General features: G+C 41.5%; 1 protein-coding gene across 6 annotated transcripts in view; it reads left to right on the forward strand.

Annotated features, from left to right (window-relative positions):
• The window catches only part of sorcs1 (sortilin-related VPS10 domain containing receptor 1), a 226459-nt gene that overhangs the window by 115914 nt on the left and 87308 nt on the right, over window positions 1-23237 (forward strand). For all 6 annotated transcript variants that reach the window (XR_013490770.1, XR_004501566.2, XM_033624848.2 and 3 more), the window contains exon 3: window positions 4085-4184. Coding sequence is in view for 4 of the 6 variants with exons in the window: in XM_033624848.2 (XP_033480739.2) it covers window positions 4085-4184 (100 nt within the window). In the remaining 2 variants the exon portion in view is untranslated. The remainder of the gene's footprint in view (window positions 1-4084; window positions 4185-23237) is intronic.

Here is a 23237-nt window from a genome sequence, read left to right on the forward strand (position 1 = left end):
ATTTAAATGGATGTGTTTTGGTGTAATTTAAAAAGATTAAAATGAATACTTGAATAATTTTGTTAATTGGCAAATTAATTGGCAGTTATTTTAAATATTTCACGGGTAGAAGTTGGTTGTCAATTGTTATGTGATATTAAAAACATTTATGTCGTGATAAGAAAATTAACACATGTTAAAGAGGCTATTGTGCAGAGATATAAATACAGCTGTGCCTTGAGATCTTTGCCTCCCCGTTGGTGTGCCTTGGGAATTGAGTACCACTGCCCTACTCTGCACTGTTGTATTTACACTAGGGCTGCAACTAACGATTATTTTCATTGTCGACTAATCTGTCGATTATTTCTTCAATTAGTCGACTAATCATTTTATCGAAAAATGTGTTAAAATGTTGAAAACTGTCGGTCTGTCTCTCCCAAACTCCAAAATTATGTCATCTAATGTCTTGTTTCGTACTCACGCCAAAGGGTTTTAATTCACCATCATGGGAGAGTGTGTAAAGCTGCCAATATTTGAACGTAACAAGCTGCAATAAGAGTATATTTTGGGATACTTTTATAGTACTGTTCTATGAAAAATGACTCAAACCGATTAGTCGACTACTAACATAGTCACTGATTATTTTAATAGTCGATTAGTCATTGATTAGTCGACTAATTGTTGCAACCCTAATTTACACTGGTGTTTTTAGGTGGAAAAAACCTGGTTGAGCAACAACTACAAAGTTTGATGGATGCAAAACAAGAAAATCAGACCATTTTACATTTTGCTACAACGCACAGCTTCACTCACTTGATAATCCCACTGAGCACAATACAATCAACAATTGTCAATCTGCTTTTATACGGCTCAATTCAATTCTTATTTATATTTGCTGTTAATTTGCGTAGCTGAGTTTGCACTTCATAGCGTGTCCAATTTTTTTCTGCATTGTTCTGCATTTGTATATAAATTAGTCATGCAGTGTAACCTTGAATTCTTGAAGAAAACTTCTCACGTGCCTCCACGGAAAACAGCAAACATATTGATTTATTGATTGATTGGGGAGCACTTTTAACAACAGCAAAACTGCATCAAAACATCTGCTTACAAACTCTCCTTCATCTCTTGCATTGTATTTTAAGTCTCATTTATACAGTCCTGTTCTCAAGTACATGTTTTATTCACTAAACCTTTGTATTGGGGTCTGGCTTTGAAGAGAGCATAGATAAGTTTCACTTTCAGTTCAGTTTTAAATACGATTTTCGTGAAAATGCATGTGTTAGGGAAGTACTGATAATACAACTGGATAAATGAGACTTTAATTATATTGCAGGAGCTGTGTGAGAGTTTGTCAACAGATGTTGACTAGCAAGGACCACACCACAACAATATGTCGTTCAAATGTTTAATTGTAATTCAGGAAGTGTTAGTCGTTGAGGACTGGTGAATGGATGTAAGTGGGTTGAAGGTGGAAGAGGGATGTCTTGTGTTAGGTTGATCTTGGAGGATGTACTGGAGATCGGCAGAGGGAGACTCAGTGTGGGGTTACAGGCCCCCCAGACGGTACCTAGAATGAGACATGGGAGAGATATGCACCAGATTGAATAAGAAAAGATGAGGGGAGAAGGAAAGAGAGGATGAAGGGATGTTGGTAGGAATGAGGTAGGGAAGATGATGGATGATGGATGAAGGGAAGGGAAAGGGAGGGTGGGTCGAGAAATCTGAGACGAACAGAGCAGGATGGGTTGACCAGGTAGAAGTAAGCTAGAGGTGTGGTTGAGGCGTGGCCCTGCTCCCGAACCTAAGTTAACAAATTAAATTAATTGCTGCTGTAGTGTTGCTGTTGTGGAGGAATTTTTCACACAGTCAGTGTATCATGACATGACTTAATGATATACCAGTGGTCATTTTAAAATGGAAGTATTCTTGTTTGGTAATTCTCTTAGAAAGATGCTTGATCCTGAAAGCCTGGTCTTGACCAGGTCCAATCCCCTCCGAATAATGAACATGAGAACCATTAATAGCACCTTCTCCGACAAACCAGCAGTTCCATTTGTGTGTGGAGAACAACTCCACCTGAAATCTTATTATTCTTACCAGAGGTTTAGTTTACAATGCTTGAATAACAATATCCTTTGGCCTGTAGCCACCGAGGTATTTAATCTAAAGGCCATCTTCAAAAGGTAGACTTTAAAATTTGTGCTGTAGAAGATGATCCACATCATTCATGACCACAGCTCATAGTGTCTTCTTTAAAGGAAATACTAACTAATGCACCTGGCGAACAGCCAATCAAATTGCAGTGGGGCGTGAGGTAATCAGCCCCACCTGGCAATAAAGTACTGCCATCTGCTGTCATTGCCAAAAGCTTTGGGCATGCGTACCGCTGTTTTTTTCCAACACTCGGGGCCCTTGATACTACGAGTGTGGGTCTATCCCAACACAACGTCCTCTGGGGCGATCATAACATCATTTTAAAACTATGCCATCCAGACACTGAGCTTATATTGTAGACTAGTTATAAATAACAGCAGCAGCTGAGGATATTTTGTCATGTATTAATCCAGAATTATATTCATCTCTAAGTTACTCAGCATCACTAAAACCACACTTTTTCTGCTGCCTGCAGGTGGGCAATAAAGCCCCATCTGCCCCACATAACCTGTCATCTTATAATGACGAAAACTCGCACAGTGGTAGAGGGTCATGGGAGGATGCGAATGAGCAATATTACATCAGTTGGCCAAAGGGGGGCGCTATAGCAACCGATTGAAATTGCAAACTTTGAATGGGTATATCTAATGCCTCGTATGTCGTACAGACATGAAACTTTGCACAGAGATGCCTGTCCTCATGAGGGACAAATTTGCCTCAAGATCCCATAAGTTCTGGTTATATAGATTTTCCACCATTTTGAATTTTTTGAAAAACACTTAAAATTGATCTCTTCCTAGGAAGTTTGACCGATCTGCATGAAACTCGGTGAACATAATCTAAGGACCAATATCTAAAGATCCCTCTTGGCAAAAATTGGAAAACTTACTAAAACTGAGCTTCTATAAGGCAATGAATATTGCGGAGGGCGTGGCTCATCACATAAAGGTGTATAACATCTCAAAGGTTTCACCGATCACCACGCAACTTTGTAGGCATATGACCACACATAATCTGAGGGGACACCTCCATTATTGACCCCATCAAACAAAATGGGGAAGCTAGAGAGCTAATTTCTTATCTAGGCCTAACCGCCATATTGATTTTTACTAAACTTGGTAGATATGTAGAACAGGACACCTCAAGGTGACTGGAGAAATTTAACTCTAATTGGCAACTGGGTGGCGCTATAACAACAGAAAAATGCTTAAAAATGGCTAAAATGCGACCGATCGCTGTGGCTCCCCCTGTGGACCAATGTTTTTTTTTTCTTTTCTAATTTTTGGTATGACTAAGTCATGGTATGGTATGCTGTACATAATCAGGCAAACTGTCAGTGTGTCATTCTGTCTGTCCCACGTTTTTCTACTTACTGACGTGGTCAATCTATGTGAAACTGCACATAGGCATTGAGGATTGGCATAGGTAGAAGGTGACAAAGCTACCAATGGGTATGGACTAGTCTCTATATATTTAAGTTGTTTATATTTCTGCATGAATTGCACTTAAACTCTCCGTACAGTGTGTTTATTGTACCTGGCAGGTAGCGAATTAATCATTATTTGTTCTAGTTTGGAGCCTGTTCATATTTCAGTAATAGTATTTTGATTGTAGTATCATTTGTGTGAAACTGGGTCGTTAAAGTCTGCATTGTTACAAGTAAATCGAGAATATAATTTCTATCGAACCACACTGATAATGGTCATCATCAGGTTTCAAGTGTTGTTTGTGTGCATTACAAATGCAGCAGCGGCGCGAGTCGCCACACAGTGACCTTAATGATGTGCCCCCTGTTTTCCCGCTGGGCTTCATGTTGCTGATTTGACCACAAAAGGGACTTAATTACGTCAGTGCTCTTTCCCCTCTCCCAGTGAATTCTCGAGGGGGATTTTTAATTGCAACAAGTAATTCATCAAGTGTTCATCAGACCTTTCTGATTAAATTTCAGGTCAACTGACTACGGAGCAACGTACCAGAAGCTGAATGACAAAGTGGGAGCAAAGACAATACTCAGTTATTTGTACGTGAGCCCTAACAACAAGAGAAAGGTAATGTTCTTCCTTTGTAATTTCCTTTTCCTGAATTTGATAATTGTCTTGACTCTGTGCGCTTCACTTGTTTCCTCTTCAGTGTTGGTGTGATACACAGTCTGCAGATACAGGCATGACTCATCGTTCTCTTTTTGATGTCTGTCTCTTCCTCTGTCACTTTCTGCAATGTCAGTAAGATGGATTGAACAGAAGTTCATTTATTAACATGTGGAATCCACCTAGCAGTTAGCTGGCAGCAGAAAAATACTCTCCAATTTCTGAAATGAATAGCTTGGCAATAGTTTCTCTTTTTCTTTCTGTCTTTCCAGGACTAAATCAATTATAAGACAGATGAAAAGGGGAACCAGAGAAGGATGGGTTCTTACTTTCAGCCGTTCCATCAGGCGGTGCCCCTGCATTTTCCGGGGTTTGGGTCAATTGATGGTTACAACCATCTGTCTCTGCTCACTAGACAGTTTCACCTCTCTCCCCTTACACGACTCTAATCAGAAGGGGTCGTTTTCTCTGAGTTAATTATTGTCTCATAATCAAGAGGAAAATGCAGCCCCACCTCAGTTCAGAATCTCAGACGCCCACCTGATCAAGTTAGGCGGCCTGTCAGTGATTGGGACATCCCCGAGGTCAGTTAAATGTGTCGAGCCAGCCGGTGAGACTGATATAGTGAGAGGAACCAGAACATAGAGGCTACACGGGGAGGCTGGAATGTCATTATGTTGTTAGCAGGGGAGAATTAAGATGCAGTCTTACTCAATATAGTCTCAGTCTGTGAGGAATAAACAGATAAATATGGATTTTGCAATATACAAGAAACTGCCTTGAGTACCAAATGGGCAAGATACACCTGCATCAGGCGGTTCTTCACATTCCCTGCCCAGATCACTGCACGCCATGTTCTGTATCTTTATTTCTTTTGTCTGTGCAGCGTGTAATTAATTAGATCAATTTTTTAATTGCTTGACAGTCCTAATAATAACACTTTGTTATTTTCAGTTGCACGTTATTGTACTTGCCAGCAGTAGGAACATAACAATACATCAATCTGGATTCACATATCTTTTTAGTGATCAGCGATGCAATATCACTGATGCAAACATTGAAAACATACATACATATGGTCATCCTTAAGATACGCCTTTATTTTGACATTCCCATGGCACGTCTGCGTCAGTGTCCTGGCACCAAGCAGACAATGGCAAGCAGCCAAGACAAAGACAAAGAGGATATTTACTGATATCATCTCATATCAATCACAGGCTCCTGAACTGAATCAAATCGAACTTGTATCGCCGCAGACTTTGTGATATCAGTAAATACGTTATTGTTGCCCACAGAATCAATAGAATATTGTATCGTGATGAAACTTAAACCCCTAGCCAGTAGGTGACAGAGGGGTCTGTTGCACTTTACTGCAAGTCACATAGCAGAAGACCAGTTGCAGTGATTAGTCTGAGCCCATGGTCTTAAAAGTGTGTGCCTGGTGCTGCCAAACTGCCAGCTTTTTCTTCCCCTCTAATTGTTAAATGAGAAAAAAAGTGCTGCACACGGCGCCTTTCTTTAGAGCACTACCGCTGTTTTTAGGCTTTTTTTGTTGTGCTGCCAGAGTGCAATGTTTACTCTCCAAGTGGGGAAACAGAATATTCACAGTTCACAAAATCAAGTTGAAATTTATACATTCAAAAAAAATTTCAAGCACTTAAAGATCCAGTCATTTCTGAAGTGTATGTCATGCAAGAGAGCCAATACATATATATATTGACATTTAAATTGTGTTGATTGATTCACAGTATCAACTCATGCATTGAGTAAAATATAATAATACAAATACAAAACATTCCACCTTAAATGATGCCAATAGCTGCTGGTAGCCTTTCAGCAGCATACTGAATTTTTTTTTTTTTTCTCAGTCGCCAACTGTTACCAAGTAAAGATGAAACAGATGGAAAACATCCTTCAATTTTTTGGGTTCAGCTACAAAGGTAAAAGTTTACAATGATGTAAAGTTAGTTAAACAACGATAAAACCAGGCTTGCGCCCACCTCAGGCTAGCTAACAGCTTGAATTCTACTAATTCTAACTTGCTAACTAGCATTGATGACGATAGCGTGGGGTTTGGCTCTAGAACAAAATGGATCTGAAATTAGTGGGGGTGCACTAGTGGCTACAGCACGAGCCGGCAACAGCAGTGAAAAATACTTTGGATGTAACGGTGCTAATTATGCTTAAACACATCAATAAAAAGTTGTAAGTGATCACAACGTATCGTTTCTTTTCAGCAACACTACGCTTTATGAGTCAGAACAGCATTTGTGCCTTACTTTGCTGACACACCAGACTGACATCAAAGAACTAGTGGCGACGAAAGCCAACTGTTGCATCATACAATGCCTCACATCGCCCTGTGTCAGTTGCATTTGAACACGCTATAAAGACTACATCCAACGGCCAAGTGGCACGTACGTTCTGCGCCTGCGTGAGAGAGAGAGCGGAGTGAGAGAGTGGTACATCCTGTCAGCCGAGGGGTTTCCTATCTGTGCAGTTGAGCACCGCAGCACCTCCATGGACTATTACATCCAGACCACTTTAACCTGAATAACAAACCAGGGCTCGGTGCTCCGGTTGGATCCAAACGGAGAAACCACAGAAAAAATATATGCCCCCGCACTGAGAGTGAACTGTAAAGACTCCTTCCCTATGCCGTGGTAAACCTGGAACGGGATGTTTTCAATGCAATGATTATGAGCCAGGTAGTTTTTAATTAGACGTTTTCTCAGATGGTTTAGAGTGAGATGAGGTTACAGAGGCAAGGTCTCTATGTATGCTTAAAACAAATTAGAGGCAGCACATTAGCAAACAGAGAGCATTAACTAACTTTCTGCGCTCTGAGGTCTTTAAGAATAATTTACTGTAGTTCCATTACAGCTCTAGCAAAAACCAGTGAAAAGGTTTTGAAGTCTTTTGTCCATTTTGGGTTCAGATAAGACAGTAGTGGATCTAAACGTCTTTGCCCGACCCAAAGGACCTTGTTTCCCTTGTTTGAACTTGTTGCATTCATCTTGGTTTGACTGGAGAGACAATAACGTAAGTGACGACAGTTTTTAAAGTTCCAGCAAAAAAGTAAAAACTCAAGTCCCTTTTAACAATGGATTGTTTTTGCCGTGCTTGTTTGAGCAAAGCAGAAAGATCTGGTAACAGGCCCTCTCTCTTTGATCCTCAGAGACTACACCAAAACCTTGCAGACTCAGTTTTGATTGTCTAGTGATCCATCCATTAGCTATACCCGCTATCCTTTAGAGGGTTCCAGGCTGGAGCTAATCCCAGCTAACAGGCTCTTCACTTTAATTTGTTATTTCTGACTAAGTATGGAGCCTCTATAACATGCCAATAAACATCACCTATTGAACTGAATGAAAGCGAGAGATGGGCACACTGAAGTAGAAAAATCCGTCTTTGCTGCTTTCCGTTGCCATTTCTTGTAGATTGGATTAACAGCGAATGTTCTGTGGGACCTTGGCAAAACCGAATGAAGAGGTTTTGAAGCTTTTCTAATGAGGCAGCACTCCAGAGACACTGGGAAAGCACAATAGCCTTGGAGTCCAGGAAACCAGCGAGCTCAACAACACCAGGCCTCAGTTTAAACACACAGAGCAGCAAGCAGATGAAGACCTGCAAACAACTTGACGGGCTGTTAATATATTTTCACACAGACGGGGGACGTGGCGGAGAAACACATTCTCTCATGCACGCACAAGGATACAAACAAAATGTCAGACACACCATCAGGCTCCATACACGCATGCACATAGTGTCTGCCTTTGTCTGTCTACTATCCTCGAGTCTGTCTCCTTTCGCCCTCACTTTTATTCACACGCAGGCAAGCATTCCAATTATCTTTGTCTCACACATGTTCACACACCCTCTCTGCATCTTATTCCTCTCTCACACTCATAGTTTCCCCACGTCACCAAAAAATAAAAAATATAAACAAGAATAAGAGTCTAGCTACACCAGCGGCCCCATGAGGCTATAATAATTACATGCCAGTAAAAGAAATTAAGTGGACGGATGAAAAATAGAGACAACTTTGTTATTCTCAGGCTCTTACCACAAGTCTGATTAACAAATGGCACGAGAGTGGCAGAGGAGGAAAGGTTGTTAAATCTCAGACTTGGCTTGTCAGACTCAGCTCTACATTGTTGGACGGGTAGGAGTGTAACAATGTTGAGCTGTGCCTGACAGGCTAAGCCTTAATGTATCTGAGACTAAATTGGTCTTTAGTTTGGTCAAACTTGTAAAATGCTCTCACATTAAAATCCTTTGTTGTAATTAGGACTTGATTTTTTTTTCCGAAAGCGCCAATACAGAATCAGAATTAGCTCTCAGTAACGTCAAATTGCTTGAAAACCAAACAAACAAAGATTCCTCACGTCCATAATTCAAGGTGCTTGAACCCCAATTGTGTTAAGCCCTGTTTAGACCAATGAATCTTGACTAGACAAAGCCGTTTTAGAACATTGCAGAGAAAGGTTGCAGCAGTGTGAACTGGCCGTCTGAGCTCATTTCAGCTCGTCAAATCATTGGCGGCTGGTTTTAGAACGTAAGGCACGTCACCTGTTTCTACAGCCAATCATCTTGTAGTGAAATCCACTGAGCAAATCAAAATGACCGCAGACAGCTTGTTTGCCTGTTGCGGCAGGTGCTCTGTTCCCGCCGTGCCCTTTGCTTCCATCCTCACAGTGTACCGGTGTTGGACGGTGAATCGCTGCTGCTGGTGCCTGCTGTATGTGTTAGCCCCCACACACACAATCTCATTGATTAACTAATTGGCGCTGCTTTCTTATATTATTATGGCGTATTTATTACGAATACAGTGCAACTGATGCTTGTTTTATGTTTTTCGCCGTTTCATCACTACTACAAATGCAACTGTAGCCAATATCTCACTATCAATATCCTCAGTCATATTTTAAGAAGCTACAAATTATATTCAGCCACAAAATAAACCTGAAAAGCTGGAAATCATTATAGAGAGTTGTTGCATAGAGATGATACAACATCTCATCTAGTTGCATTGGTGTGAACAGGCAGGTTTTTAGAACGTTGCAGAATGGCATATTGCAAGTAGTTGTGCGTTTCAACTCGTGTCGTTGCAAATCTTTGTCCTGAACGGGGCATTAAATGTCAATGCACAGTATTTTTTTAAACCCTCACATGAACAAACTCTGCAGTCCAATGTGAATGCTTGCTAAACATGGTGATATTTTACCATCTCTTAAGTCTTCCCATATGATAATGCTTCATTAACAACTATCTCATTAACATGGTGATGGCCCGTAATTTTTACTGTTATTTAGTTAGCACAGTTTGCATGTGCATGTGTATGTGCATATGCAGGAAAAAAATAATATATAGACTCATACAGAAGTAGTCACACTTCTGTTTTTCTGTAGAGTTCTGCAAAGTGTATCTTTAACATATGTAGCTAATAACTCGTATGATGCTAAACATATTACAAATGCAGTTAAAACAGTATGTTACTGTCCCATGCTTTTGTTTAGTATATTAGCATGCTGTGAGCATGTTAGCTTACTATGGCAGCAGTCAATCAGTCAGTTAATTTATTTGTTGCATGAAGTCATACAAGGTCCACTTCAGTCCCTTTTGCCTCCCTTATGTTTCCTCTTACATTGTAGGCTGGTGCTTAATAACTGCAGGGTGCAGACCAGTGATGATTCTGGTAATCCATGATTTTGGGTTGAAAAAATAATTATGGTTTTTTGTAAGACAGTCCCTGATTGGCCTGACCTTTATCCTGAGCTCTCATGCCACTGGGGGCATGTGACATTGTTTGTTTACATATTTTGATGTCAGCAGTATGGCAGCATGGTCATTCCTTCTGAATGTGGGCTGTGACTCTGCAGCCGACTCTAAACAGCGTATAGCAGTGATCCAGAGTGATTATTCCCCTCTCGGTGCACGGCAAGCAGCAACACGACAGGATTTCAATATTCCAACTGTCACACCAGTCCTTATTCACAAGAAAGCACATGCCTTCTTCTGTTTCTTGCCAGAGTCCTCTGCTCTGTCAGATTGGTGTATAAAATGGGTCACCTAGTTGAATGGTGGTGTCCAGTGTTCCAGGATTTAGCCAAGTTTTGGTGGTGAACACAAAAGACATTACAGTTCCTGGTATCCCAGGACTACTAATGCCGAGGACATCCATGTTTGGCATAGAAGATCCTCATGGTTGCAGCCGGTGTTAATATTCCTCCAAGCTTGCCGCAGTGCCTCCTCGATGTTAGATCGATTTTCCTTGATGCTTACTGATGTTTACATTTGAAAACCTTGACCTAACGGGTAACACAGTCAGCAGGAGGAGAGTGATGAGTTGATTTTCCTATCCTGATGGGTGACCCATCGTCATATACCATCACTGTCCAACAGCAATCACAAAAAGCACAAGCAATGTTTGTAAAATAGACATAAGAACATAAATTTGCATACATTTAGCACCAATTTAGTGGAGCTGAGGGAGATGTGACTGGAAAGGTCCGCACCTTCAAGATTAAAAAACTCCAAGTACAGCTGAGGCTGACAGGAAGTAGTTTAGAGGAATCCTGTCATCAACTAAAGTGAACATTTTTGACTGTGGTGCTATATGAAAAAGTCAGGAGATCATCAAATATAGAGGCATTTAATCTCGTGTGGACAATGAATGTGTGCAGCCAGTCTAATGGCAATCCATCTAACAGTTGTTGAGATATGTGAGACCAACAGTCTGTATGATGGAAGATGATTGTCACAATAGTGTGGCTAAAATCAAACACAGGTAAAAATAATACACAGAAACAGACCAAACATGGATGGAGAAACTTTCTCACTCTCAAACAGACACACACACAGACACACACACACACACACACTCACACACTCTGTTCTCCCAACCCACATGCAGTTAATTCAAAGCACACGCTCGCATGTTTGTGAGGGAGGGTAGCAGAGACTGCAGGTTCGTCACTCTCGCTGTCACCCCCGGCATGGCGCCATGTGACTGCTGCTGGTGGCAGACAAAAGCCCCTCTCTTCAGCAAGTAGTGGAAGTAAATCAGGCCTCTGTGGCTGCGGGGGGATAGAGGGAGTAAAGCACTGGAGGACGGAGAGGGAGGTAGAGAAACGGCACGGAAAGTGAAAGAGGGAAAGCGAGCGGTAGATACGAGAGGGGGGAAAAGAGACAGCAAATAAACTGACAGAGAGCAAGTGAGCATGGAAGAGTGGAGAGGGGAGAGGAAGAGCAAAAAACGAGTGACAAAGCAAAAAAGTAAAGAGATGGCCCAGGGGTCACCCATGGAGAAAACAGTCTGACAACACAGCAATTACATCAATTTTCATATTGTGGCTTCATACTGAGCCCATACATGAGAGAGCGCATCTCGAGTACACATTAGGGGAAATGATGTAGGGTTTTAACCTGAGATTTTGTGTGAGAGCACATTATTACAGTAAATGGCTGGGGATGGTGAGTGCGGGTAAAAAAAACTGACAGTCTCATACAAATGGGTAATGCCTCTAATGGTTTGAAAACAAAGAGGAATTTTCCAGAGGAAGCGTATGAGTGACAGATGGATTCAGTCTCTGCTACTTTACACTCAGTCTGTGAGTTCTCTTTAAGGAATACATAACCGCTTTTTCTCATGAATGTATTGACTAAAACAACAATCACTGTGCTCAAGTGTTTTCACGGCGAAGGCCTCGATTGTATTTGTGTGTGTCTGCCTCCTCGTCTGCATGTGTGCACGCATGTGTTTGCATGCGTGGCGTTCACAAACAATTACGGCCTTGTGCGGCTCAGACGGCAACAACAGGCAGGTGGGTGGAATATGAATTCACCTCAGATGAGACTCTCCCACTGTTGAGCTTCAAAGACTTTTGTTTATTGTCTCACTTTTGGATACAAGCTCAGACTTAAAAGTGAACTTTAATATTTCATATCTTCGAACTGTCCTCAAAATGGCAATGACAAAAAAGTCTTGCAGAAAGACAAACAGAATTCATAAACTATCAGGAAAAAAAGTGTCCATAGACACATATACAGTATGATGCAAATACTTAGAGGGATTTCATACATAAATACTGAACATTATATTATATTTATGGCTTTCTATGCAGCAGCAATGAGTGACACAATACAGGAGGGTTAGGCTTCATATATATTCATTGAGAGAACAACAGAAGAATTGGATGATAGTATCGTCACAACACCTCTCCTCACACTTCATGCTTTTTTCAATTGAATTAGATGGGGTTACAATATTTGCTTTTGCTTGGATATTTTATACAAAAAAAAACAAAACATGCTATTGAATTGATTTAATGTTTAAAACACGCAATGTCAACTAAATGCCAAAAATATTTTGTAGAAGCATTTGCGATCGGTGGTAACTGAAAATGATGCTGTGTTGCCTGTGGCTCCTTCACAATAAAAGTAAAACCACATTTTGCCAGCTGAGCACTTTTAAAGGAATACTTCACCCCCCAAATGACAAAATGGCACTCTGAAAACTAAAATGACTGATGCCCACAAGAAGATAGTAAAGTGTTTTCAGGTAGCTGTTTCCTCGGTGCATTGTGTAATTCGGAAATGGCACTTTACAGGAACTGTGGAGGTCAAGTTGGGGTTTTGGATGACCAAGAAACTTTCCGAGAGAGCTGCTCATAGGATTGTTAGACGGGCAAATCAAAACTGCAAAAAACTGGCAGAAAGATTTATCAGACAGGTAGAGGGAAGAATGGGGTCAGTTAAATGCAAGAAAATTTTGGAAGCTGAAGATGAAGAGACAATGGCTTCTACAACAGGACAATGATCCTAAACACACCTTGAAATCCATAATGGACTGCCTCAAGAGGCGCCAGCTGAAGGTTTTGCCATGACCCTCACAGTCCTCCGACCTAAACATCATTAACAATCTGTGGAGAGCCCTCAAAAGAGCAGGGCATGCAACACGGCCCAAGAATCTCACAGAGCTAGAAGCCTTTTGTAAAGAAGAATGGGTGAAAATCCCCCAAACAAGAACAGGAAGACTCTGAGCTGGTTACAAAAAGCGTTAAGCAGCTGTGATACTTGCCAAAGGGGGCACTACTAAATACTGACCATGCAGGGTGCCCAAACTTTTGCTTCAGGCCCTTTCAGTTTTAGTTACTTACTTAACCAATCACAGTAAAAAAAAAATTTGACCAAACTGTTGCATGCTGCTATATATAACTGAACAATTGCACTGCAATATCAGTGAGAGCTAAAAAGAGAGTAAAGGCATCAAGGTAAGAGTTGCATCTTATTTATGGAAAATATATTTCACAAAAGGTAGAATGCAAAAGAAATATTTCTTTGTGACTTTGTATTTATTTTTATCTCAAAACGCTGCTTAAACTAGCCAACAGCAAAATTATGGAGCTGTTCCTGATTAAACAGGTCAAGACACATAATTACGTCATAATGAGCCATGCTTGCTTACACCAGATGTACCTGGAGCAATACCACCTGGTGCAAGAGTTAAATACTGATATCACCACATCTTGTAACTGCGGATTGCAGAAGGATAAAACAGGGAAAAGGGAAGTGAAGTGTCTCTTTGTCCACCGGCTTTTTAAGGACACAATGCATGCCAAATGAATCACAGTAAATCAGCCATGCTTTGCTGGCTGGAACGCCACGCACACAGCGGTGGTAACGCAATCGAGGACAAGCTAACGGATGATGGTTTCGTTCGAGGTGGTGGGGTGGGGAGGGTGGGGGGGTTGGGGGGAGGCGGGTGCTGGGAGGGGACGCAACATCTGTCAGCCCTAAGGCACAATCTCCAAATGGCTGCGACGAGCAGAGAGGCAAGCGCCCTGGAGCCCATGAGAAGACACAGCGACAGAGGAGGAGAGACAGGCCGAGAGACACAAATACAGATGGACAGAGAAATGGAGGGAGATGGAGACAGGTTGACAGAGTGTGAGACACAGAGACAGAAGAGGGAGAGAGAACAGGAGTTGTAAAGAAGATGGGATGGATAAAAATAGGTGAGCAGTGGGATTCCATCAATATTCTTTTACTCGCCTTTATGGGACATTGCCCACTTTCTCAGCATGGGAGTGAAAGCTATACAACCCAATGCTCACTGCCAGGATTAGAGACCTGAATTCACCTCCAACAACATAAAGGCTTCAGAATAAAAGCATCCACCAAATGGCATATGCTGTTATGTTACTTATTAATGACCTTATTCATTAATTCAGTAGCTCAGAACAGATTGAGATGTCTAAAGTGGGAATGCTGCTGGTTAATTATCGAAACATATCTTGTTTGTCTTGTTTGTCTTTTCTCTGTTCATGAATTCAATTCAGTTTGTACATAATGAATCTGTAGCTCTTGGTTTTCACACACAGCTTGCACACGTTACAACTTATGTAGTCCCACCACCATAAGGGGCAGCTAGCTCACTAGCTGAGATGGAAACCCAATTATATCCAAAGGCGGACACTGACATGTAACTGTTTGTCAGGTCCGGCAGAGTTCTAGGTGAGCTAAAATGTCAGGCAGTGTTCAATTAGCCCGGACTTAAATGCCTCCGATCAAGAGACACGAGTTGTGTTTAATAAGATGAATCAAACAGTTGAAAGCACCCGGTCGATGCAGTGGATGAGACTGTGGGGAAAGTATAAGTAGCTGATTGTGAGTATGTGTATCAACTCTTTTTACTTTCAAGTCCTCCACTTAAAGCCACGCAGCAGGATGGAGTTTGAAAGCTGGTGTTTGTCATGAGTGGGAAGAAGTAGGGAGAGCGATTTGATTTGGTACATGCTGTCATTGCAGCCAGTTTGCTGAGTTAACATGGTTCCACATGGATACACAGAGGCCCGTCTGCTACTTGAGGGGTACAGTTAAAGCAGTTGTAGTACTGCCAGTCTCACCTTATGTTTGATAGCATTAGCTTTGTTGTTGTGAACCTTTTTCTTTAGTGACAGTGAAAAGCAGTGGTATGGTTATTTTATGTGCTATCAAATGACATCGGTGACTTAAACAAACAAACACTTGCTTACCCCTTACGTCTAAGTATCTGACTAAGGTTTAAGAACTAAGGCACACTTGGTCAAGGTTAGGAAAAAATTGTTTTGCACAAAGCAACAACAACAAATTATTACTTTAACTATGCAGGGTTTTCCTAAAAAACAATGTACCCTCACTTATGACCCACTAGAAGTGTGTGGTGGTGTAATTTTCTGCAGAGCCTCTGCCCTCTGCCTGTATTTTCAGATTTTCTTCTTATTTTCTGTTTTGGGGACATTTATGGGTGTGTACCCCCACAGCTCTCAGGTGATGTTGGGGCTTTATGAAAATGTAGCGACCAGGTGTCAGACCATAAGCAGCAGGCACCCAAGAGACACAATGCTAAAAATACGCATACATAGTGAGGCGAAACGTCGAACAGGAGTGAATCAGGGGTTGGCTTTACTTTCACTTTCACTGGCGAGCCTTTAAACAAACAGTAATTGACAATCCCGTGTAGTATAACTTTAAGGAACATTTGTTATCGTGGTTAAAAGGAGACAAATCCAGGGAAAGATGGTCATGATGAAAGGAAACCTTTGAGTGGTGGCAGGAAACAGGAAGTGAACAGTCTGCAGTAAACAAACTTTAACCATTTAACTCTAACCTACTCCAAAGTAAGCTTTGTGTCACTTGCGCAAATGTAGGCTTTGGACTGCTTGTGTTATTTGTAGGGCTGCCCCTTAATAGTCGACCAAACGTTAGTCGAAAAGAAAGCTCATTAGTTGGCAAGATTTCATTGGTCCCTTAGTTGCCGAAAAAAAAAAGGTGAAACTCTATTAGGAGCTGTGCCTTGTCAAAATAAATTAAAACCTATATTACTGCACCATGTGGAACTTTAATTTGAAAGGACAGACACTGGAAGTGGCCACGCTCAGCAGTTACACAGGAGTCAGGTTAATTTCCAGGGCTGGTACCTGCGGTTATTCCACAGGCTAGTTAATAACATGTCGGGCAGGAAATCCAAAGTGTGGGATCATTTTGAGAAGGTGAAGGACGAACCCAAGGTGATATGTAAACTCATCTTCATTGGTCGACTACAAACATGACGTATCATCTGAAACATGGAAGTAGCTACATGCCCATTAGCCACCTAGCACAATCATTACTGCTTTGCCCACAGCGTCATTAACAGGCGGCTCGCTCAGTGTGTGACGTGCACTTGTAGATAAAATACAGGCCTATATTACTGAAGGTTCATTAGTACGGTTTTGTATTTCTCTGTAATGTAGCACAGTGTTAACAATGTTACTGATACTATTCTTTCTCACACCTTCAACTCAAACCATTGTGTTGCCCCGCCCAAAATATATCATTTAATAATTGAATCAATATCTTAAACATGCAGGTGACTAGTCGACTAATGGCCTTAAATGATGACTATTGGTCGACTAGGAAAATTCTTAGTCGGGGGCAGCCCTAGTTATTTGCAGCAATGCCAGTGTGCTAGTTAGTTAGCTGTAAGCTAGCAACGGACGCAACAGCTGGTTTTATGGGAGTGTGCCTTTGTGTTTCAATCAGCTCATCTTGTCTGTCTCAGATATATACAATAACTTTGGTTCTTTCTGGTCCCACATTGGAGTGACAGTAAAAATACAGTACATAAACATGAGACTATCTGTTCCACAAGGGGTTAGTAAGGGGTTTTATTTTTTGATTCATTTTTTGTGTGTGGGTGAAGTGATTCCATAATTTTTCTCTGGGTTCTCCCTTCGTAGCATTTTGGCCAAGGGGTTGTCAGTGACGACAGGAGACGTCAAGACCTTTAGCCGGTCCAGCACATGTTTACGACTGACATTTATCAACCTCTTGTGAATACTTTACTCTCTCCTGGCTGGACCTGCTCCCCTTTGACTGCCCTTTGGCTTCAATTATGAGACTCAGTACCTCTGGCTTAAGTACAACCCAGAGACAACTTCTCCTTCTCCCTCAGCCCCTGCTGATACGTGTGTGAAATAATCCACAGCCACTTCTGTAGCTCGGAGATGTATTTATACAAAATCGCCGATATAATCCTCTCCCTTTCAGTACATACATTGTGCGTCATCACACACAGAGAATCAATAAGTGAGAAGCGGTTTTGCAAATAATCAATTTCCTTTCCCTTTCTGTATTTCTGTCATTTACTGTATACCGTGAAACATCCGAAACAGAGAAGAGATGGAACATTTATAGTGGCTATAAAAAGACAGGCCAAATGACTCTTAATTGGTCAAAAGTTTTAGGAAATATACTTATCTGCTTCAACTGGAGTTGGGAAACCTACAGTCACAGGCACTTCTTAGATTATAGGATGAATGTGAACTGGCCTTGACCCCCTCATTGTCCCAGTTTAGCTGTGCTCTGTCATGTAAAATTGATTTTAAATACAGGGTAGCGACTGGCTCCTGGGTCCCTGCTGGCTCCGTCAATCCCAGTTCAAAACTGTAACCTCAGGTGGATCAGTCTTTGTTTATGAGTTGTTTTTTGCTCAGAAATCAAAATAAACAGGAATTGGCTGAAACCAGTTTATTTACTTGTATTAAATCACTCCAACCAAGTCACTGTCACGGCAAAGCTTGAAAATTGACTTGCCCCCGAGAGATTAAATCTCAGGCTCTTTTCTTTGTTCCACTTTTTGAACGCTTTTCCAATCTGAACACGCTGAAAATCTGACAGCAACAACAAAAAAAAAATCTATTTATTGCAGGGTATTGTGGGAAATTAGGCATAGATTTATAGAGGGGAGTCACAATCCAGTTACTGGGTGACTGTGTGAGATGGAAAGTATGAAGCTTAATTTCATTAATATTCTATCTTGGAGTATTTACGGTACTGCGTCGGCGGAATTAACTCAAGTATTCCTTACACATATCTTAAATGTCCTCCAGCTGGCACATATACGCTTCATTAACCTTTGTCATTTTCAACCTTTTTGGCCTCATAATTTACAGTCTCTCATGCACAGACATGCACACACTCAAACATACACACACACACACACACACACACACACACACACAGTCTACTGTTTGACTGAGTGAAATGTTATTCCCCATCTAGTGTGCAAGTGTGGATTCTTTACTTAAACGGAGCTGATAGGGAAAGTTTTACTTCTATGGAGCACTTTGATGACTTTTCTTAACCAAAGGTTATTCTGTTGGACCAGAAGTCATTAAGTTTACAATTCTTCAGTCCCACCACTACTAAAACAGACTGTTTCAGGTTCATTAGAGAGCAAGTGAGATGAAAAATACAATTTCCCAGTTTTAATTCCATGTCCCTGTGGTAACTGATCATTCATGTCTTATTATATGCTGAATATATGTTAAAAAAAAATCTTTTCTTTCTTTTCTCTTTCTGTAAAAAACATGTTAAATGGTCTCAAATGTTTGATGACTCATCCTGCACCAGGGGAAACAATAAAAGTTCATCCAAGGCAAGCTAGCCACACCGGTCACAACCTTTGTTTTCATTTCAATCAGGAGAGACAGAGGAATGAGAAAAGATAATATTTAATACAGAATATGAGTGTACAGATTGACAGATGATTTGTGCTGATTACGATTTAACACAAGTCTTTGGCCCTTGGACACCAGAGGGAGATATTTTGTTATCGAGGGACATCTGAGCAGCAGCAGGATAAATCCCCCCATGGAGTTCAGACACTGGTGGTGGTGGTGGCTGCTGACTCTCTGGCTGCTGACTGCTGAGGCGTATGAGGCTGATGAGTCCGTGAAGACTGGGTGGTGATGGGGAGGTGGAGGGCACGCACGACAGCAGCAGGAAAGAGAAAGAACCATATTTAAAATGAGAACAGTAAGACGGTAGGCTGACAGAGAAGGTGTGTCGCTGTGGTATTGGTTGATTGTGAATCAGGCGATGACTCAATTGCCCTACCCAGACAATGACACCTTGAGATAGTGAGTGAGCATACGTTCAAGGAATGAATGGCAGGGTGAGAAAGAAACTTACAACCCGAGCATTAATTATATTGTCTTCCTGACTGAACTTTTGCTAGAGCTTCATTTTCAAAAAGTGTTGGCAAGGTCTAATTCATTCATCAAATATTGCAATGTCATCATATCAAAAAAGTTGGTGAAGCAGTTGAAGATGCTTTTTATGCTTCAACAGCAATTAAAAACATCTCTAAATCAACAGCAAGGTATTTCTTTGAAGAAAATATTCTTAACTCAGGGTCCACTCGTTAGCCTTTTCCAGACATTTTAATTGCGTCTCACTGTCTTTATCAGCGTATGGAGTTGAGAGATCTGGAAAAAGTAAGCAGATTCACTTTTTTATTAAATTGACAAAGTGGTTCTTTAAATAATATTGTTTGTCAAATTGCTCTTTTCAAGGTCAAGAATAAACCTTAAGGCTTGGACATACTTTCCGTCAACAACAACCCGCGGGCAGTTCTATTCATAGTGCAATTGAGGGTCTGTGTTAGCCCCCAGCAGTAAATGGGAAGGCTGGGAGATGAACTTAGTGGCCTCCTACTGCCTACGTCAAGGGAAACTGAAGCTTAAATAACTGCAGTGTTTTGGACTGGACTGGAGTGGAACAAGAGATTAGAGCATGCACAGTTGGTGAACCTGTTATGTGTACAGTTCACATAGTCATAAATAATGGACTGCACGCAAATAGTATTTTGTTACATAGGTTTGGGGCGGAATGGACAAAGGCTGCATCCCCGATCTTCTTCAGGCTGTTGCTGGGAACCTCCAATAAAAAAGCAGCAGATGATCACAGTGTTCATGAAGGCAAACAAGGGAAGTTAACAAGGGAGTTAGCAATGTAGCTCAGTCCCAGCCCGGGCTTTGTATACAAAGAGGAGGACCTTAAAATCAATTCTAAATGTAACAGGAAGTCAGTGCAGAGCAGCCAAAGCAGGCCTGATGTGCTCTCTGCTCTTGGTTCTGGTTGATAGCTGACAGGGCTTGACGCTGACTTTTTTCCCAAGGAGCACATGTGCTCCTAAGTTGAAAAAGTAAGGAGCGCACAAAGAACTTTAGGGGCACAATGTAAATTGATCAAATAATGTGTTTTCCGTAGTAAACGTGATGCAAATAGACATTTACAAGCAAAATTATTTAATGAATTTGTATACAAAATGTACAGAAAGGTAAAATCATCAAGTTTTGAAAAAGTATTGCAATTTAATTTTGTCTTTAACGTTATTATCTTATATATATTATCTTTGCAATATGATTATCTTATATAATGTTATTACTATCCTAAAACATTCTCCAGGTCCTCTGAAACTCTGCAGGGCTTAAGCCTCTTTCACACAGAGCTTTCGCAGCGCCCACCGCGGGGTAGGGCGCAGAGGACAGGATTTGGGGGAGTGCAGGCTCGTTCAGGAGCTACAGCTCCATGGTGACCGCTTTCGGGTCTACTTCAGGCTCTTCTCTGCTACTTCAGGCTCTTCTCTGCAGTGCCGAGGTGTCGTCACAGCGCATTGCGGTGAAATAAAAAAAAATTCAATTCGAGCGCAGGCTGGCGGCGCGAGCCGTTCAGCTCGGCAGGAGCACATACACAATGAATGGGTTCGTCGGCAGAGGCCTGCGCTGTGCACGCTCTGTGTGAAAAGGGCTTTATTTCCACCCTGCCCAGCAGCGGTACCGTGGCAAACGGTCCCTAACTGCGGGGAGAACGGAGCAGGCTTCCCTGTATGTAGGTCCACCGCTTCCTCCACACTTTGACTTATTTCCACGCTGCCGACAGTGGGACTTTTCAGTGTGCCGACAGTGGCTTGGAAACCGCCTATAACCGTGTCACACGGGGAAGAGGGAAGGCAGCTGGAGTTCCTCTAAAATATAGGCTGCTTCGGCTGTTTTTTTATGCGTACATGTGCCCCTAAATATTTTTTACAGTTCGCACACACCTATTTTTAGTCGCAAATGCGAGTGAAATACTCGCACTGTCGAGCCCTGGCTGAGCTACAGATTTTTGAATGAGCTGAAGTCTCTCAGAGGTGTTTTTTGGGTGGCCAGTAAAAAGTGCGTCACAGTAGTCAGGTCAGCTTGAAAAAAGGCATGTATCAATTTCTCTGCATCTTTTTCATTTAGAAATGGTCGTACCTTAGCTATGTTTCTGAGGGGGGAAAATTATGTTTTCATCACCTTGTTAATGTGATACTCAAAGCTTAGATTTGAATCCAGGATCACACCAAGACTTGTCACCGGGTAGTAATGGAGTTTATGGCTGCAGCATCGTTTGGTTCAGCAGAGATGTACAGTTGCGTGTCATCTGCGTAACTACGGAAACAAACATTGTGTTCTCTGATGATGTCACCAAGTGGCAGCATGTAAAGTGAGAATAATAGTGGACCAGGGGAGCTCTCTTGTGCAACCCCAAAACAGAGGTCATGTTTCTCAGACACTCCAAGACTGACATAAAACTTCCTCTCTTTAAAGTGAGCTTTGAACCAGTTTAACACACAGTCAGAAAGACCAACTAACTTTTCAAGACGGATGGACCAAATCAAACTCTCCCATGACGCATGGACACTGAATCTTTATTTGGCTTCCATTGTTCAAAATAGAGATAATTGTTGTTTTCCAAAACTCTCTTACAAATTGAATAATCATTCCTTTGAGCTACTTGAGGACAAAAGAATAAGAAGTTGAAATAGTTGTTCAAAATAGAGATAATTGTTGTTTTCCAAAACTCTCTTACAAATTGAATAATTATTCCTTTTAGCTACTTGAGGACAAAAGAATAAGAAGTCTTAAAAGTCCACTGAGTAGGATTTCGTACCATCTAGCAATGAGGCTACAGAATTTTAACTTCTCCCATGTACCAAGCATGCAGGAGAACAACATTGGCTGTCACGAAAGTGCAAAAATACAAATGGCCCTTTCTAGAGCCAGTGTTTGATTTGTCCGTTCTGGGCTACTGCAGAGGAACATGGCAGACTCTTTGGAAGAAGACCTGCTCTATGTAGATATAAATGAGCGTGGTCTCGCTCTGAAGTCGTCAAAACCCAGCCCTTGGGCAGTAACTTGCATCAGAAACCAATGAAAAAAGGCGTTCTTTCATGTCAGCATGATACGTGGCCGGTTGCCGTTATACTATAACGGCGGTTGGTGGCTTCAGGGGGAAATGCAGCGGGAAAAGGGCGAAAGTTAAGGCGCCAAAAGTCGGAGTGGGGCGGGTGGGAGGGGTGGTGGATGGGTCCAACAAATACCGACTTTAGCCCGAGAGAGCGGTGTTCACGTCACATAAGATTCTAAAGCCAAGCCCTGCTATTTTTTCCTAAACCCAACCACTTCCTTTTGTTGCCTAAACCCAAAAAATTGCAAAAGGGCTCCTGCACACTGTCTGACTTGCAATATAAAATTTATTTGCGACGTTTCGGTACTAGACCTTCATCAGGCAAAACCTGAAGGTTTAGTACCGAAATGTCGCAAATAAATTTTATATTGCAAGTCAGACAGTGTGCGGGAGTCCTTTTGCAATTTTTTGGTCTTCTCTCTCCAACGCACCTGTCTTGTTTTAACAGATGTGCAAAGTGATTTCCTTTGTTGCCTAAACCCAACCATTTGTCAGTCAATCAGTCAATCAATAAATCAATCAATCAATCAATCAATCAATTTTATTTATAAAGCCCAATATCACAAATCACAATTTGCCTCACAGGGCTTTACAGCATACAACATCCCTCTGTCCTTTGGACCCTCACAGCGGATAAGGAAAAACTCCCCAAAAAAACCCCCCTTTAATGGGAAAAAAACAGTAGAAACCTCAGGACGAGCAACTGAGGAGGGATCCCTCTTCCAGGATGGACAGAAGCGCAATAGATGTCGTACAGAACAGATCAGCATAATAAATTAACAGTAATCCGTATGACACAATGAGACAGAAAGAGAGAGAGAGAGAGAGAGAGAGAGATGCAGGACAGATGGTAATGATAGTAGCTTACAACAACATTAATGAAAGTAATAATATTATAGTTATAGTTCTGGCTACTGTGGTACAATATGT

The sequence above is a fragment of the Epinephelus lanceolatus genome, chromosome 3 (assembly GCF_041903045.1).
Source record: "Epinephelus lanceolatus isolate andai-2023 chromosome 3, ASM4190304v1, whole genome shotgun sequence".
Classification (NCBI taxonomy): domain Eukaryota; kingdom Metazoa; phylum Chordata; class Actinopteri; order Perciformes; family Serranidae; genus Epinephelus; species Epinephelus lanceolatus.